This window comes from Cyprinodon tularosa, unplaced genomic scaffold (assembly GCF_016077235.1).
Source record: "Cyprinodon tularosa strain WSP-4 unplaced genomic scaffold, ASM1607723v1 ctg312, whole genome shotgun sequence".
Classification (NCBI taxonomy): domain Eukaryota; kingdom Metazoa; phylum Chordata; class Actinopteri; order Cyprinodontiformes; family Cyprinodontidae; genus Cyprinodon; species Cyprinodon tularosa.
The window spans coordinates 795,928-811,975 of NW_024039022.1; the positions used below are offsets into that span (position 1 = coordinate 795,928).

Below are 16,048 nucleotides of genomic sequence, written 5' to 3' on the forward strand. Positions count from 1 at the left end.
TTAATTGGCTGATTTTCCACCAACCTAATAGGTCTAGTATTAATCTAATGCTAATGGCTGATTAGCACCGGCACTTTGTGTTGCCATCACTCAAGCACGGGCCAGTGAAAGGAACCAGTATCATAATGAGTGAACAAAACAATTTAGATTTTCTAGTTTGCAGGTTAAAAACTATTTTTTTGGGTGTTAAACTGTAAATAAATTATCAAACAGGGTTAAGATTTCTGGTTGTGGAAATCCAAAACTTCAAATATTTGAATAATTCTAGGTAGAGTTTGCATCCAAATTTTGCTTTACCACTTTGCTGAAAGCAAATAATTCTTTGAAAAGCTGTGAAAAAATGTAGATTTGGCTGCCAGCTAATTACCAGATGATGCAACATCACTTTGTACAAACGGCTGCCACATTATGAACAGGTTTTACTATGTTTTTTTCCCTCGTTTATCAGGAGGCTCTTACAGTTTAGTTTTCAATAAACATCCATAGTCCCCTCAACTGAAAACACTTTAGATCAATAAATGCCATGTTTCTTTTCCTCCTGTTATACATCGCATTTTACAAATTGAATCTAACAGCCTTGAGCACTCTGCAGAGCTGCATTAATTTAAGACATTTAAAGCTTGGTGGTGTGTGGCTTTTTTAGGTAAATCCAGTTGAACTCTTTAAGGTCACAGTATGAAGCTCTGTAGGGAGTGGAAGCCTGCGTCCTTCTATTTCTCTTAGATTGGCTGTGATGCATAATGGAGCTTTTTGAAAAGCTTGTAAACAACTCTTGCAATCGTGACTCAGACAAAATCTGAAACATGTTGGTGATGAATAGTGCTGTACCTGCAGACAGTCTAATCCTTTGGAGATTTTACCGCTCAGTAAACAGCTGATATTGTGATGTGGGCTGCATGTGAGATCAGATCACAAGGTCACCGGATAATATCTGGCTTAAACACGGCTTGTGATGTCCTCAGTTTATTGTCTGAGTAAAATTCTGAACGTAGATGGGAGGACTTGGGTCAGGTAGTCCCCAGTCCTGTGAGTACAGATATATTTAAAGCTAAACTATCTCTAATATTACCTAGGGTGACCATATTTTCATTTGGGAAAACCAGGACACCTTGGAGCGGAGGGGGGTCTCTGTTCCCATGCATAGAGATGTCTGTGGCATGTACTCACTTAACATAGGCCTACCTAATCCTGCAATAACATGATATTTACAGTTGATTTATAAAAAAAAATGCTTTTCAGTAAAAGCCAACAGCAATAACTCCAATAACAAACGATAATTTCATTCAAAATGTATTTATTAAAAATGCTTAACAATTCCTGCAACGAATGAATAGCACAATGAAAGAAATAATGTCTCCTCTAAACATCCCTCACTTAACAATAAAAGTTAACAAATACGGACGTTTGGTCACCCTATGTTAACGATCTGAGCCTCTTCAGGGGAATGAGGATGTGTTTTAGCTGACCTACTTTCATCAGCAAAATTTCTTATTGGGTTATAACTACTGATTTCTTTTTCTTGTCATGTTTTTTAATCTTGTTACTTTGTCATGCAAAGCTTGTTCATAAGAGTGTGTCGGTTCTTAGTGTTCGCTATAAGTCTGGACTTCTTTGAGGTAAATTAGATTAATCCAGCTGAACAGAGGTGCAGCTTCACCAAATCTGTAAACCGCTCTCCCTTCTTAATTCCTCAAGATGATTGTGGGTGTTGTGTGAACATTCACAGTTAAGGTGTGAAGGTTTGTTCTCTGATCAAATAATTTTAAGACATATTCAGTAACATGTATTGTTCTGTCAAACTGATCCTGCCTTTAAACTTTGTTTCTCTTTTATTTTGCATTTTCTGTTTCACCATCCGAATCACATTTATTCCTGACCTTGATCTCTAGACATGTTTTCAGTATGCTTCATACTTTAATCAGTGGCGATAACTATATTAATCAGTGGGAACACTTATTGGGTGAAATTAAGGTTCACCAAATAATTAGTGGTAGGGCAAATTTTGTATACACAAGTGTAAACAAAAAGAAATTTTGTTTAGAACAGCTCTCTAGATGATTTTTTTGCATTTTTTTTTTAAAGTACAGCCTTGATAAGGTAAGCAGCAGATATTAAGTAACTATATCTATTTATGGAATGCGTCTCAGTCATGTATGCTTGGCAGCAGTGATGTCAGACGGACCTGGATAGGATCTTAGCATCCAAATGGGATTTTTACCCTGGTGGGAGAGGATCTGGGGCCTGATAAGGGGCCTGCTGTCTTGGCTTCAACCCATCAGTTGTTGTTGAGCTGCTACTACTGCCTCCGTTTCCTGAAGCACTCGCTTCTCCTGGCTCAGGGGAGGAAGAGGACGATGATGACGATGCTGTGAGGGTGGTAGCCCATGGGTTGAATCGGCAGGTTTAGCGGTGACAGACGAGATGTGGTGTGGAAGCTGGAGGGGGCCGGAAGGAGCCAACTGGGGATTTTTTAGCATTTGGCAGGGAAGCATCTAGAGGTCTCTACTCATTTCCACCTGCAGAGGGTTGTGCTTCCCTTCTAGATGCTGAAGATTGCCTGGGAACAGTCTCAGAGGAGGTTCCGTTCATGCAGAGCTCTTTGGTTCTATCGGCGTAGTATAGCATCAGCCCCTCCAGGCTAACAGCATTGTCCGGTACTGCTGGATGCAGCCAAGACTCCGTCAGAATGATGGCGTATCAGTTACATATCTCCTTTTTCGAAAAGAGTTTGAGGCGGAGATGAGCTATTTTATTTTCCAACGAGCGGACGTTGGAGAGCAGGATTGATGGAAGCAGTGGTTTGTGGGGATCTCTCTTAAGCTTCCCAGTTAGCCGCCCTCTGCAGCCCCACTTTCTCCATCGCCCGCATCTCTTTCTCAGTCCGTTATTTTCCTCTGTTTATCTTGTTTACATCCATCCGTAGCACTCTACAGCTTTTTAAACGGTCAAAAATGTCTGTATTTAAAACATTTTGTGACCGTAGCACCAGCAGGCGTTGGCGATCATAGATGCAGGTTTGATGTCTAGTTTGTATTGTTTTAAGCGGCATATTTTGTGAAATTGTCGAGAGGAGCTGCTCTTGGCCGCTTCCTTGGAGCGCCGCCATTGGTAACCAATAAATAAATGCAATAAACGCACAATAAATGCTCTGACTCCTCTATCAGAAAAACAGGCATATGCAGGAAATGCAGCTGATCTACCTATAATGTATTTATTGAATAAATCACATTACTTATTCATTTCAATTTAATATAAAAGTCTTATAACCATTCAGGTTTAAAGATTCAGCAATGTCTCATTGAACAGGAGAAGAATTTTACCTCTCTTGCAAAGATTTTTCCGCAAAGGTAATGGAGCGTTTTGCACATCTTCAAACCCTTGTGCTGTAGGTGATGGAGGTTGGATGTGTTTCTATGGGTACTCCTGACAGTTTTCAGACAATCTTTGCATTTTGTGTTATTTTGCTTAAGATCTATGGCGTAATTTTGGTGCCACCAACCTGAGTAAGAACAATATGCGTCGTTTAAACTCGCAAACCCTCATTCAAAACTGGTCTGCTGTGCGCTTAACTCTAACAACGCACTCTCGACTTCTCTGCCCGCTCAGCCTCATTTCTGTTCTTGCTCAGCTCCCCAGGATTAACTGATGTAATTTCATTTACAGCTGTTAGACGCTTCTTCACTGGGCTCATCCGCCATTCTCTTTGTTTAAGCTTCTGACCGGATCTGTGGAAATACGTGATTAGACACACACGCTGCAGTGTCTTACAGGGGAAGGAAATATCAGGCACCCTTGCACACAGGAAAACATGGGAGAATTAAGTTGATTTATTTTACCGACATGGGAAATCGTAGGGAATGATGGTAACGGTAAAAATCAGTTTATCGTCCTGACTTTGGGCGACGACTTACTGTTTCTGTTTGAACCCTGTTTGACTATTATTGTGCCTTTGAAATGAATGACACCAATAGACATTATACTGATTATCTTTAGAAACTATTCCTTTTATCTTTTTTTTTTCACTTTTTGCCAGCGAAACATATATAGCAACAGAGGAGTCGTTTACATTTAATCAACCCCCTGCTGTCAGCCATCATGATATCTTTTTTGTCAATAAATCGGGAAACAATCAAGAGCTTCCTCCTTTCCTGCTTAAAAACAAGTTTTAAGATTCGACTTGGACTCAAAGTCTCATATCATCTGGATTTCTCAAGTAGAGTTTTTCCTCAAACGATGTAATAAAAGATTTCAGAACAAAATCATAAAACCTACGTCCAACATTTTTATTTTATTGGCAACTGTTCCCTCTCGTTCTCTCTGTGCTTCATGCTTGGCTCTTTGTTTGGTAAATTACAGCAGTTACTAAAAAATCTTGCAAATATCCTGAAACTGAGGAGAAGAACAGTCTGTAAACACAATCTAATTCATCACCTTTGGACCAGTTATGGGAGAATTATCCTGCCATAATGCAAGAGCACATAATTTCAATTTGAGAAAAGAATTTCATCTTCTTGCACTCAAAACTTATAATGCTCACACTCAAAACATGCGCTCTCTCTCAAATATTTTCTCTTCTCTCTCAAATCTTTGTTTCTTCTGTCAGATTTAATGCTTCTTGCACAGATATTTTCTCCTCTCGCTTGCCTCCTTCTCTTCGTGCACAAACCGCGCTCTGCTCGAGTCTCAGTTACGCTCGCAAACCCGTAGGCTCTGCTTGCGGATTTTTTTGCTCTCTCACAGATTGGATCAGATCGTCGCCTAGCAACCTTTCCAGCCAATAGAACGACAGCCTCAGAAATGATGCGCTTGTCTAACTCTACTGAGTGTGCCTGTGATAAATAAAATAAAATGGCTTTTTAATTTAAAAGCTATCCATTTTCAGACGTGACGTGATGTGAACAGAAAACTCCCGCCTCAGAGTTGCTCGTCAGAAAAAAAAAAAAAAAAAAGTTTGCTAGTCAGGGCAGATGCTAATTCTGCCTCCAGCAGAAATTAAGTGACTTTTCATTGGTGATTCTTGAATCGCCCTTTATTATTTCCTTTTTTTATTTTCCTGATTGTTGTTGTTTTCCAGCTTCTTATTTTAATAGCTTTTAAATTAAAAAGCCAATTTATTGTCGGTAAGGTTTACCACAGGCACACTCAGTAGAGTTAGACAAGCGCACCATTTTGAGTGCAAGAAGATTAAATTCTTTTCTCAAATTGAAATTATGTGCTCTTGCATTATGGCAGGATAATTCTCCCATAACCAGTGGAGTGTTTGATACCATCAAAACCAGTGAAGTGTTTGAATATTTAAAGGAGATATTGGTTGGTTAATATAAAAGTACTCCTTTTTATATGCATTCTGAAGGTTGACATCAGGTTTCAATTAAATTTTCTGTTTTCTGTTGGACACCAAAGCATATTTCTACATAAATGGAAGTAAATAATACTTTTTATAAGTGAAGAATATGATTTGCAGTCTTGCTTAATGCTAATAATGGTCCTGGAAGCCTAAACAGCTTTAATCTTCAGCTCCCAGATCCCCTGCCTCCTGACCTAACATTAGCAGATCCAAACCCAAACCAGCTAACCAGTTGCTACACGCCTTGTCAACTCCTTACCCTCTTATGTTTTTCTTTGTCTCCATCTTTCTACCATCTTCTCCTCACTTTTTGACATCGTCAGCCCTCCCATCTCTGCTCTCCTGTATCATGCTTAATTATTGAAGTCAGCGTGTGTCTGCAGGGAGCTGCTCAATACCTCCTCATCAAAGCTTTGGTTTGTGTTTGCTTGTTTATCTCAGACTGCTATTCTAGGCGTTCTCCTCGAGCCCTGATGAGATGCAAGCCTGCAATCCCTACGGTGACTTATACTGTAAGCTGTCACTGCACCTTCAGTCAATCAGAAGCCTTCCTCAGAAAAAAGATGTTGTCTTTACTTCTGCGGCTCTGCATCGATGTATTGTTTCTGAATTGTGTCTGTGTGAATGTTTTTTTTTAGGTTTGTATGATGAGAAGCTGTTCCTATTTTCCAGAATTGCATTGTTTCCCTTTTTCTCTCTCATTTATTCCTGTTTCTTTTCCCTTCCATGGGAAGCACACAGTTTGGCAGGATTTTATACGGGACTTCTTCTGTGACCCCCACCCGCCCAGCCTTTTATACCTAGAGGGTGCCAGAAGGAATCCCTCTGGCATCAGGATGATAAGATTTCTACCTGTGATAACTAACACACTCAAAGGCCCTGGAAGAGCTTCCATTCTGAGGAAGCAACAATAGCCCTGTGCTGTGCTGAGCAACCCTGTGGGGAGAAAGTAGAGACCTCATTTATAGAGTGTGTGAGGTTTTTAGGTGTGTGTGATGTTGCTTCTGCACACATGGCACTGGATTTTTCCATAACTGACTACAGTGTCAGCCCAAAGTTTACGTCCACCTTACAGTATCTCGTAAAAAAAAACAAAAACAACAACCACAGGGTGCGTAACACTGCAACATGATAAAAATATATTTTTCATGCTTATAGGCATAAGAAAGCGTATTTGGGGATATCTCCTTTGGCAAATTCACCTCCACAATAACACATATTGTTACCATCAATAGGCGATCATGTTTCTGGCAGAGTTAATAGTGTTTGTTTGAAACTGTTTATCTTTAGGATATTTAATAAAAACAATGAAATTGTTGCTAGTGACACAGCACTAGAATTGTCTTTCAGCTTTAAGTTGTTTTCCATTGTGTGCGCGCTAAACAACGTTTTTTTTCTGCAGGTTTCATTGTTACGCTCTTATTTAACACCAAGTCAAGTTGTGTGATCTTTTGCAAAATGAAGCGTTTTTGTTTTTAAATAGATTATTTCAACGCCAATTACTTAAAACTTCAGTTTTTTGTGATGCTTAATATTTTCTTATTTCATAAGCCAGAGATTTCTTGTCTGTTTTTCCTCTTAAAAGTTTCTCTTTTTTTTTTTACAGCAATTTTCTAAAAGTAGAGTCCTTGTGTTCTTGTTTTGTTGTCGGTGAGAATGTAGGAACAATGGAGGATTGAGGAGTTGCTTGCTATGTAGGGCTCTTCTTTAAACTGCCTCTGAGTTTTGGAAAGCTCAAATATTTCCCTATTTAGTGTTTGCTGCAAGGGAAAACAAATATTCCCTCTGCTCCTTTTCTCAAACAGAACTTGTCTTGATAGTAGTTGGTGATTAACTATAGATCGGAGCAGGATGCTGTTGTGTTTTTTTTAGTTTGGACTGCGGGTCAGAGAAGTTCTGCAGTTAAGAGCACATGCGGCCATATTCCTGCCAAATTACACACTTTGCAAACTGTGAAGGCTGAACCTGCACCCTTGCCTCTGATCTTGCTCCCACTCATCAGCCTGCCTGCTCGGCCTCTGATGTAGCAGGAATGAGACTGTGGGAGTTTGGGGATTTGTGCAGAAACGCTCTTTGATTCTCCTCTTGCGATGACAGCCAACATTTACACTTACAGAGATGAAAACAAAAAAATCCGACTTGAAAGCAGAGAAAATTGACACAGCAACAAAGGAAAATACTCTGTTGGATTTTAGAGGAATTCCAAGGATGTTAATATTTCTAATAATTTCAGGAAATCAGGGGTAATTTTTTCCCGATCGTCCACATGATAAAAACCTGAATCTAACAGATCATATTTGATTAACCTCAGAGCTCTAAACTTTGATTCTGCCTTGGTTTGTGACAGGTGCCAGGATGGACGAGGCCGAGAAGTACAAACAGCGGCTGGAGGCCATTGCTGTGAGTACACACACCAACACACACACACACACCTACATGGCACAAAGCTTCACTCTTGGCACAGTGGACATTTTTCAATATTTCATTGAGTGTGCAGTGCAATGAAGAAGTGTGTTCATTATCTACTGAAGGCAGCAGTTTGCTGAGGGTAAATTAAGCTGCTCTTGATTTGACTGATTATAATGAAAGTAGCAGAAGATAAAGTTAGTATGTATCTGTTTTGGGATTTTATGTCATAAATATGTATTAAGTAGCCTGAAACTAAAGCATTGCAACTAAACACAGACATTTTGTGACAGATCATATCTGGGTTGAGTGCTGTGTTCTGCTCTCTTATGCTGCATTCACACCGGACCCAGCTGGCGCGACAGAAGCAGCGAGTTTACATGCAAAGTCAATGGTTGACGAGCGTCAAGGCGCAGCAAAAGGTCCTGAGCAGCAGGCGCAGCGCGTCTGAGCAGCTGAAGCAGCACGTCGGGCGCGTTTAAGCATCTGACGCGCGTGACGCGCCGCAAACGCGCTGCTGCTCTAGATGGAAAAATTTTATTTTTGCTGCTCGACGCGCCGCGTCAACCAATCAGAGAAGCTGATCTGGGAGCTGGCAGAGAGACAGACACATCACTGATGACACAGAGCGCTGTGATCGCTCCTCTGAAACAGTTTATTGACGCATAAATTAACTTAAAATGCAGAAATCTGCCGGCAGAATATGTTCGCTTTTATTATCCTGCTGCCTGCAGTTTGGATTATTTAGATGAAAAACACCTACCAGCTGCCGCGGTGAACCGCGAGGAGGCGACCCGGCCAGAGGCTGCTGATGAAGGGATTCCTACTGTGGGCGCACCGCTGGTATGTGGGGTCTGAGCGGCTCCGACAGAAATAATATTAGAAGGCAGGATGATAATCTGGATGAACTGACTGCACTGATGAAGTTTTCAGGTGGACTTTCTAACCTAAAACCATATTAAAACTACTTTATTCCCACTGATCACAGCAAATATAGCTGCAAGGCAAAGAAAGGACAGTGAAGCTCCGCCCAACACGCGTCAGACCCACTTTTGGACCGCGCAGCGAGAGCAGCAAAGCTGCTTCAGCCGCGCGTCAGAACTAACTGGTACAAGCAGCAAAAATGAAGCAGCTGATGTGATTTTGCTGCGCCTGCTGTTTCCGGTGTGAACGTAGCATTATTATATTGGTACCTGTTAGAGAATAGCTCCAGAACACCAAAACACAAACATCACTGTGCAAAATCATAAAATTTACAAACTGACACAGAAATGTTTATTTTGTACAAATATGAAAAATGGATCTAAAATCAGGCAAACAATATTCTGTTGGCATCTTCAAACCATGACCTCCGGCTTGCACGTAGAGCGCCCTTTAGAGCTGTGTAGTAGAGACCTCTTGGACTGGGCCTGTTTTCAGCTGTCATGGTTACCAGGCAGAGGCTAATTGGAGTCCTCTTATATTTTATCATCTGAGTGACAGCTGAAGGAAAAACTTTTGACCTGTTCTTTGTGTTGGTCCTACTCAACACACCCCATATATCACACAATCTGATACCTTACCAAAGCCCGTACCATTTCATTTATGAAGAACCTTAAAAACAGCAGCCATGCTGACCAAAGTGCTATACAGAAGTATAAAAAATGTTTTAAAGGAAGGCAGAGTAATGACAAGAAGAAGCAAAAGCAGATAAAAGAATAATAATGAGAGGAATTAAAGAACCCAGTCAAATAATAAGCAATCTAAGTTGACGTCTGGGGTTAAGAAAAGGAAGTGGAAGTGTTTATAAGAGAGCTTTTAAACAGCTAGTCAGAGACAGTTGGTGTTAAGGAGTAAGTGATAAAGCTTGTGATATACATGTTGGTCAGCTTATCTTTTAGTGGTGTGATTTTTCTGTTAAAAACTGTTATTCACAAACAACAAAATACCACAATACATATGTAACCCCACTCTGCTGTAGTTTATAAATTCAGGCTGAAAAATAACGTGGGGTTCGTCTGGTGTTATCTCTGAAATGAATATAAAATACTTTGGCGCTGCATCCAATACATCCTAAAAAGAAATACAGACATATTCGCCTTTTTAAAATAAAAGCTCAATTTAACAATTCTTATATCTATGTAGGTATCTACTTGTAGATCAATAAACAGGATTTGGTCAAAAAGTATTATTTATTACAAAAATCATGAAATCTAAATGGAAATCAGAAATAAATCAGAGAGGCCTTAAACAAATGGCTGCTTCACTGTTTGAACTAGCAGTAAACAAAAAGGCACGTGCAGAGCTTCAGAGTACTTATAAATCTGTACAGTCAGAGATGAAGTTTGAGAAAAAGAAACAAAGGGTAAGTTGAAGCTTCAGAGGCGGGATGGTGCAGCAACAGGTTGCAGCGGGCCACGTTCAAGAACAGCAGCTATAGTCTTTCGCCCACAGTCTAGGGCTCTCCTGGGACTCATTCTCTCCCTCTTATGGCAAATGTCTGATCCTCTGGCAGCTTCACAGAGTTCACACACACAAGCCACTGGATGCCTCTCTGTCAGCTTTGGAAGTTTAGAAGTTTTTCTAATGTATGTCAAAGATTGCTTGGACCCTGGAAAAACATAACCTTGCACTGCAAGCTGGATTATTGCGAGATCTGAGTAAAAAATAAAAGCTCATCTAAAAAATATATAAAAAAATGCTTTTGTCTATAGAGCTATGTCAGGAGAGTCTCAAACATCCAAACACAAGTTTAATAATAACTGCTACTTTGTGATTTAATTTATAATTGTTTATGGACCAGAAATATGTGCTGTGTGTGTGTGGAGCTTATCCTATGCATGTATGAATCCCATATGCCCATTTGTGAAAATTGAGACCAGTTTGGCTCCATAAAGAGATTTCCTTTTTTTGGTTTATTGAAATATAAAACAAATCTCAATTTATATTCCAAATGTTGCTAATTCCTTTTTGACATAGAGAGACACAGTATATATTTTGTATTTGTAACCCGGTGTCAGCCACTCATCCATTTGAAGGTGCTGCTGTCATTTCTAGGGTTCTGTGGCTATTATCGCAAATTCATCAAGAACTATTCAGCCATAGTTCATCCTCTCACTGATTTAACAAAGGGATACCCTCCTGTGAGGAAAGGGAAGAAAGTCACTAAATCTGATGTTGAGTATTTTCGCCAACTGAGCCCTCCGGCGAGCTTTGGATCCCTGCCTGTGCCAATGCTTTTAGTCAAATCATCCAATTTCTTACTAGTCCTCTAAAGTTGGCTTTCGCTGATACAACAAAATCATATATATCCTTGCCAGATGCTGTTTTTTCGTAACCTGGCAAAAGCCAAATTGATGTGTAGAACTGAATTGAGTTCTACGTTATCAATCTGGGATGGCTGCCGTTCAGTCTGTCCATAAAAGGAGGGACATTTAGTACAATATTTTGAGCTGATTGGGTGACGTGCCAGCTAGTACCCGCCTTTCATAATACGCTTTCAGCCAATCGTAGCGGCGTATCATGACATGTGTTTGTGGAGCTTGTGCATGTAAGAATCACATATGTGTATTTGTGAAAATTGAGACCGATTTGGCTCCATAGCTTTGCATTTTGTTTAATTTTTCCAAGACCAGATGTGTTCACTTATTTCATCAGAGCACTAAATTTGACAGGGTTCAGATATAATTTTCATGTTTCCTCATATGCTTCTGAAAAGAAAATCAAATGGCTAAAATATACACTGACCCACGTGTATCTTACAGTCAGAGAAAGCTATGTCTCCTAGAACCTTCAAAAGGCATCAGACTCCCATTGGCATAGTAGCTGGTCATTAGAAATGTTTGGGGAGAGACAGCAAAAAAGAACCAAAGAGGCAAAGCCTTCAAGCCATTAGGCAAACACCTTAAAATGAGTGATGAAAAGCGTGATGGAAAACGGAGGAAGACAAACAAAAACACACTCTGAGTCCAGAGTAACTAGCTGCTATTGAAGCAGCTCTATTCATTTGTTTGAATGATTTGGTGAAAGACCAGACCTCCATCTGTAGCTGGCTCACAGGAACGCTGCGCAGCAGCAGAAGCCAACCAGCTTGAAAGGAGCTAGTTTTTTTTAGCCCCCACCCCTCCCGCATAAGAAACAAAAACAAAACAATCCCTCAGCTTGAAATGCCAAACATAAATGTGCTGACAAATAAAATCAGTTTGGGTTTAGATTAGTTTTCTATGTCTTCATTTCATAATTAAGAATCTCTTGCATTATCAAAACTGTACATGTTTTAGGCTAATTAAAAATGATACAAATTGGCCGAAAATCTATTTTGAATCTGTGTACTATAAAAGAAATAAATACTTTATTAAGACTTCATAAAGTCTTCAGCATAAGCAGGGAAGTTATGGTTAATCACAGTCTTATGGTCTTTGGAGTCTGAACTTTTAAGTATTTGCCTCTGCTGTGTTTTTTGTCCATTTCCAGGAGAAGCGCCGGTTACAGGAAGAGCAAGACAAAGCCAGGAGAGAAAAAGAGGATGAGAGGCTGAGACAACAACAGCTCAAGGTCTGATCCCGAGGATGATTTAACTTGGCCTGCACACACACACACACACACACATACACACACACACCCCTACTCGTTCTGCTATATTTAGTGAGGACCATGTGTTGACTCCCGTTGACTTCCATTGATTTTCAACCCTTTCTATGCCCTAACCCTAAACCTAACCATTACCAGTCCATACCTCACCCTAACCCTAACCCAATTACACCTTAGCCCTAAACCTAACCATTAGCAAAATAGCGAGGACCAGCAAAATGTCCTCACTTTGCAACACCTGGTCTTCAATCTGATGGTGAATAAGGGCTCGACAGGTACAGCCACACACACACACAGAGACAAACTTGCCTCATTATCTTTGTGGGGCCTTTTCAATGACTTCCATTAATTTCTACAGTATAACCCTAACACTAAACATTATGGGTTCCTACCTAACCCCAACCTAAACTCAATTCACACCTTAGTCCAAAACGTGACCCCTGACCCAAAAACAGCAGTTACCTGCGTGGGGTCCAGGCATCAGCCCCACAAGGAGCAGTCGGTCCACACAAGGTGCCATTTTCCATGATAAAGGGCCCCACATTGTTTTAAAAGCAAGAGCACACACACAAGTTTGTTTTCTATCAGGATTAAGACTTATTGACCTAAACTCATTTTACTCCATTTATGCCTAACCCTTACATTTACTCTAACCATTATCAGTATGTTCCTACTTTTCTCTACCCTAACTGAGGGGAGCAGCTTTCACTGATGCTAAGCGTTGTGCATAAGTTAGTATGTCATTGGACATAAGTTCTTGTCTTGTTATGAATACGCTATGTATACGCTCAAAATAAAAAAAAAAAAATACATAGAAAGTCCAGCATATGACAGCGTCTTAGGGGATTCTGGGACATCAGGCATGCGCTATCTAAATCTGCAAGATGTGACAGGGCCCTAAATTTAATTTACACGCTCTCTACATGATCTCTAAACTGATTCTCTAAGGTCACAAATGGGGGTCTGCCACATTAGGACCAGCATTCATTCCCCTCAAAGCCGGTTGGTCCTCCGAGGGTTAGTAAATATACCAAAAAACCGTCCTAAAAACAGTAGCTTAAACACATTTACATCTTGCTTCTATTTCACTCTGCAAACATCATCTGTTTATTTTCTGCATCTTGTTTGCACACCAACCCATTTCACACATTCTGTCTACACGCTCACATAGATGACCTGTAACTATGACCTGTCATGTTTCCTGGTTCGGCCTATGACTGGAATCCTAAAGGCACTTCTTTCTTTGCCAGTTTTTTCTTTTTTTTATGTGACTGTTTACACACTCTGCAAGTCACAGCGCTACTCTATTGTTTTCACATAATTTCCAGACTGCCGTTTCCGCTTCCTATTGCATAGTTTTTTTCAGCCCTTTGGCACATTCCTCAAATTTGTGCAGAATTTCTGAGTTGTAGAAGTGTGCTATTTTTTTATATAGTTTAGCTATGTGTATGGTATATCATGTGAAGAAGCATTGCCACTGCGAGCATACCTAAGTAGTCCCTGCTAAATCACAATTTCAGGTTAAAGATATTGCAAAATATTTGAAATATTAACATTGAATATCATTCTTGATAAGTTCAATCTAAGAGGTTTTGCCATTACTGTATTTGGTGGATTCATTTGCTTTAGAATTTAGTCTCAATGCAGCAGCTTGCATGTAGCTCTTGCCCTGCAGGAAACAGCAGAGAAGGTAGCGCCCAGTACAGGGAAAAAGAAACAGAGCCAAGCTTGTTCTGCTCTTCACAAGACAGAGGTGGTATTGAGACCATTTTAGTTTCTGTAAGGAGGAAGCTGCAGGGTAACTGTTCCAAAATGCTGTAAATATGGGCCTATGGGGTATATGGAAATGGTGCATACAAAGTTTAGGTTTACAGTGCTCTGCAGAAATATTGACAGTGTGAACACAAAGCTGTGACAGTAGTTGTTTCATCTGGTTAGATTAAACAAAAACTGAATATTTTGTTGTTACAGCAAAATGGTATGTGTAACAGAAAACAAACACACTCCCCATCACCTTAAACATGATGCTTATCATAGAAAATCTTAGTGGCAGTATTAATCTGTTAGAATTTTTTTCTCTATCAGGTAGGGCTGAATTTTGCCATTAATCAAAATTGTGATATATATTTTTTTTTTTTACTTAAATTGCTGTTTCGATTCTACCTCTTATTCTACTCTGCACTAACCACAAGCATGTAGATGTTTCAGTTTAGGGTTTAGTTTTTTTCATGATCTTGAAAGCTTGCTTTTTGCCAAAGTCTATTACTGTTTCTTCTGTGTGAAAAGGTTCTTACTTCATCCAGGTCTCTGTAAATAATGTGAATACACTACTAAAAGTACTTCTTCTTACCCTTAGATTATAATAGAGTACTAGACTACATTGTATGTGTCATGATTTAATTTTAAAGGTCTGACCCCAAGATGCAGAAGACCAAACAGAGAGACCAGGGAAAGGTTTAAACAGGTTTATTTGGAATAAAGATGATGCATCCAGTGCTGCTCTGAGCACTGCTTAACAGAGACTGAAAGGTGAGGGGAAGACACTGCGGTTAGTTCAGGCTCAGTGGGAAATTATCATTTTTGGTTTTGCATAGGAGGAAAAGGTTGCAGACTCACTTCTCCAGGAAAGGGTGTCCTTTATGGAATCCAGACTGTGAGGATTGTACTTGAGATTGTCTTGTTTGGTGATGGGTGGACTGGGTTACTCAGACTGTGGTTGTTCCATGGTGAATGGAGAAGTTGACTGCCACTCTGATTTCCTGGGGTACTTGAACAGGCTGCGGTGCTGAAGAACCTGAAGCTCAAATGACCTCTTGGGGAAAGTGGATCCAAACTTCCTGTTTGGAATCCCAGCTCAGTTAGAAGCTCAGTACTTCTTTGGGAAAGTGGGTCCAAACTTTCTCCTGTTTGGACCCCCAGCTCAGTTAGAAGCTCAGTACCTCTTGGGTAAAGTGGGTCCAAACTTCCTGTTTGGAACCCCAGCTCAGTTAGAAGCTCAGCTGAACCTTCCAGAGAGAGAAGGACCGAACAAATCCAGTTTGCAGGTTGACTTCCTGCGGAGAGGCAAAGACAAAAACAAAGTTAAGACTCAGGTTGACAAAAACTCAGCTTGACTCAGAAAAAAACTCAGCTTGGCTAGAGTATCCAAAACTGGCAAACACAAAATTTAGGTTAGACTCAGCTAAACTAAGCATGGCTAGATAGCCCAGTATTGGCAAAACAAAGACTTAGGTTAGACTCTGCTAAACTAAGCATGGCTAGAGTACCCTTTATTGGCAAACACTCTGGCGACGATAGTGGCAGTCAGCAGCTTACGAACACTCCACAGGTAATGAGGGAATGAGCTGCAGGTGTGCAGGGAAAACCAATGAGGACGGGGCACCACCTGGTGGAGGAGGAAAGGAAACACAAAAACAGACCACACAAACTGGATTCCTGACAGTATGAAAATGATTAATGATGTTTTTGAGAGTATTAGATGTATTTTACATTCTGTCCATTAAGTTGCTTTTCTGATGCCACCATCTGACATCAGGTTTGTCAACTCTCACTCCCACTTATTTATGTTTAAAAATACCATGGTGATCAAAATCCAGTCCGTGTTTTTAATACAACCTTAGTGCTAACACACGAGAACAGGTTCATACCCAGTCCGTATTCCCACCTATTCACCTTGCCAGATATTGAACAAAGACAGTTCTTACGAGGTATGTCATTTAAATTTTT

The 16,048-nt window shown here is 40.2% G+C and overlaps 1 protein-coding gene across 2 annotated transcripts in view; it reads left to right on the forward strand.

Annotated features, from left to right (window-relative positions):
- The window catches only part of palm3 (paralemmin 3), a 71,825-nt gene that overhangs the window by 39,600 nt on the left and 16,177 nt on the right, over positions 1-16,048 (forward strand). For both annotated transcript variants that reach the window (XM_038292458.1, XM_038292456.1), the window contains exons 2-3: positions 7,695-7,747; positions 12,206-12,286. In XM_038292458.1, coding sequence (XP_038148386.1) covers positions 7,703-7,747; positions 12,206-12,286 — 126 coding nt within the window. In that variant the 5' untranslated portion in view covers positions 7,695-7,702. The remainder of the gene's footprint in view (positions 1-7,694; positions 7,748-12,205; positions 12,287-16,048) is intronic.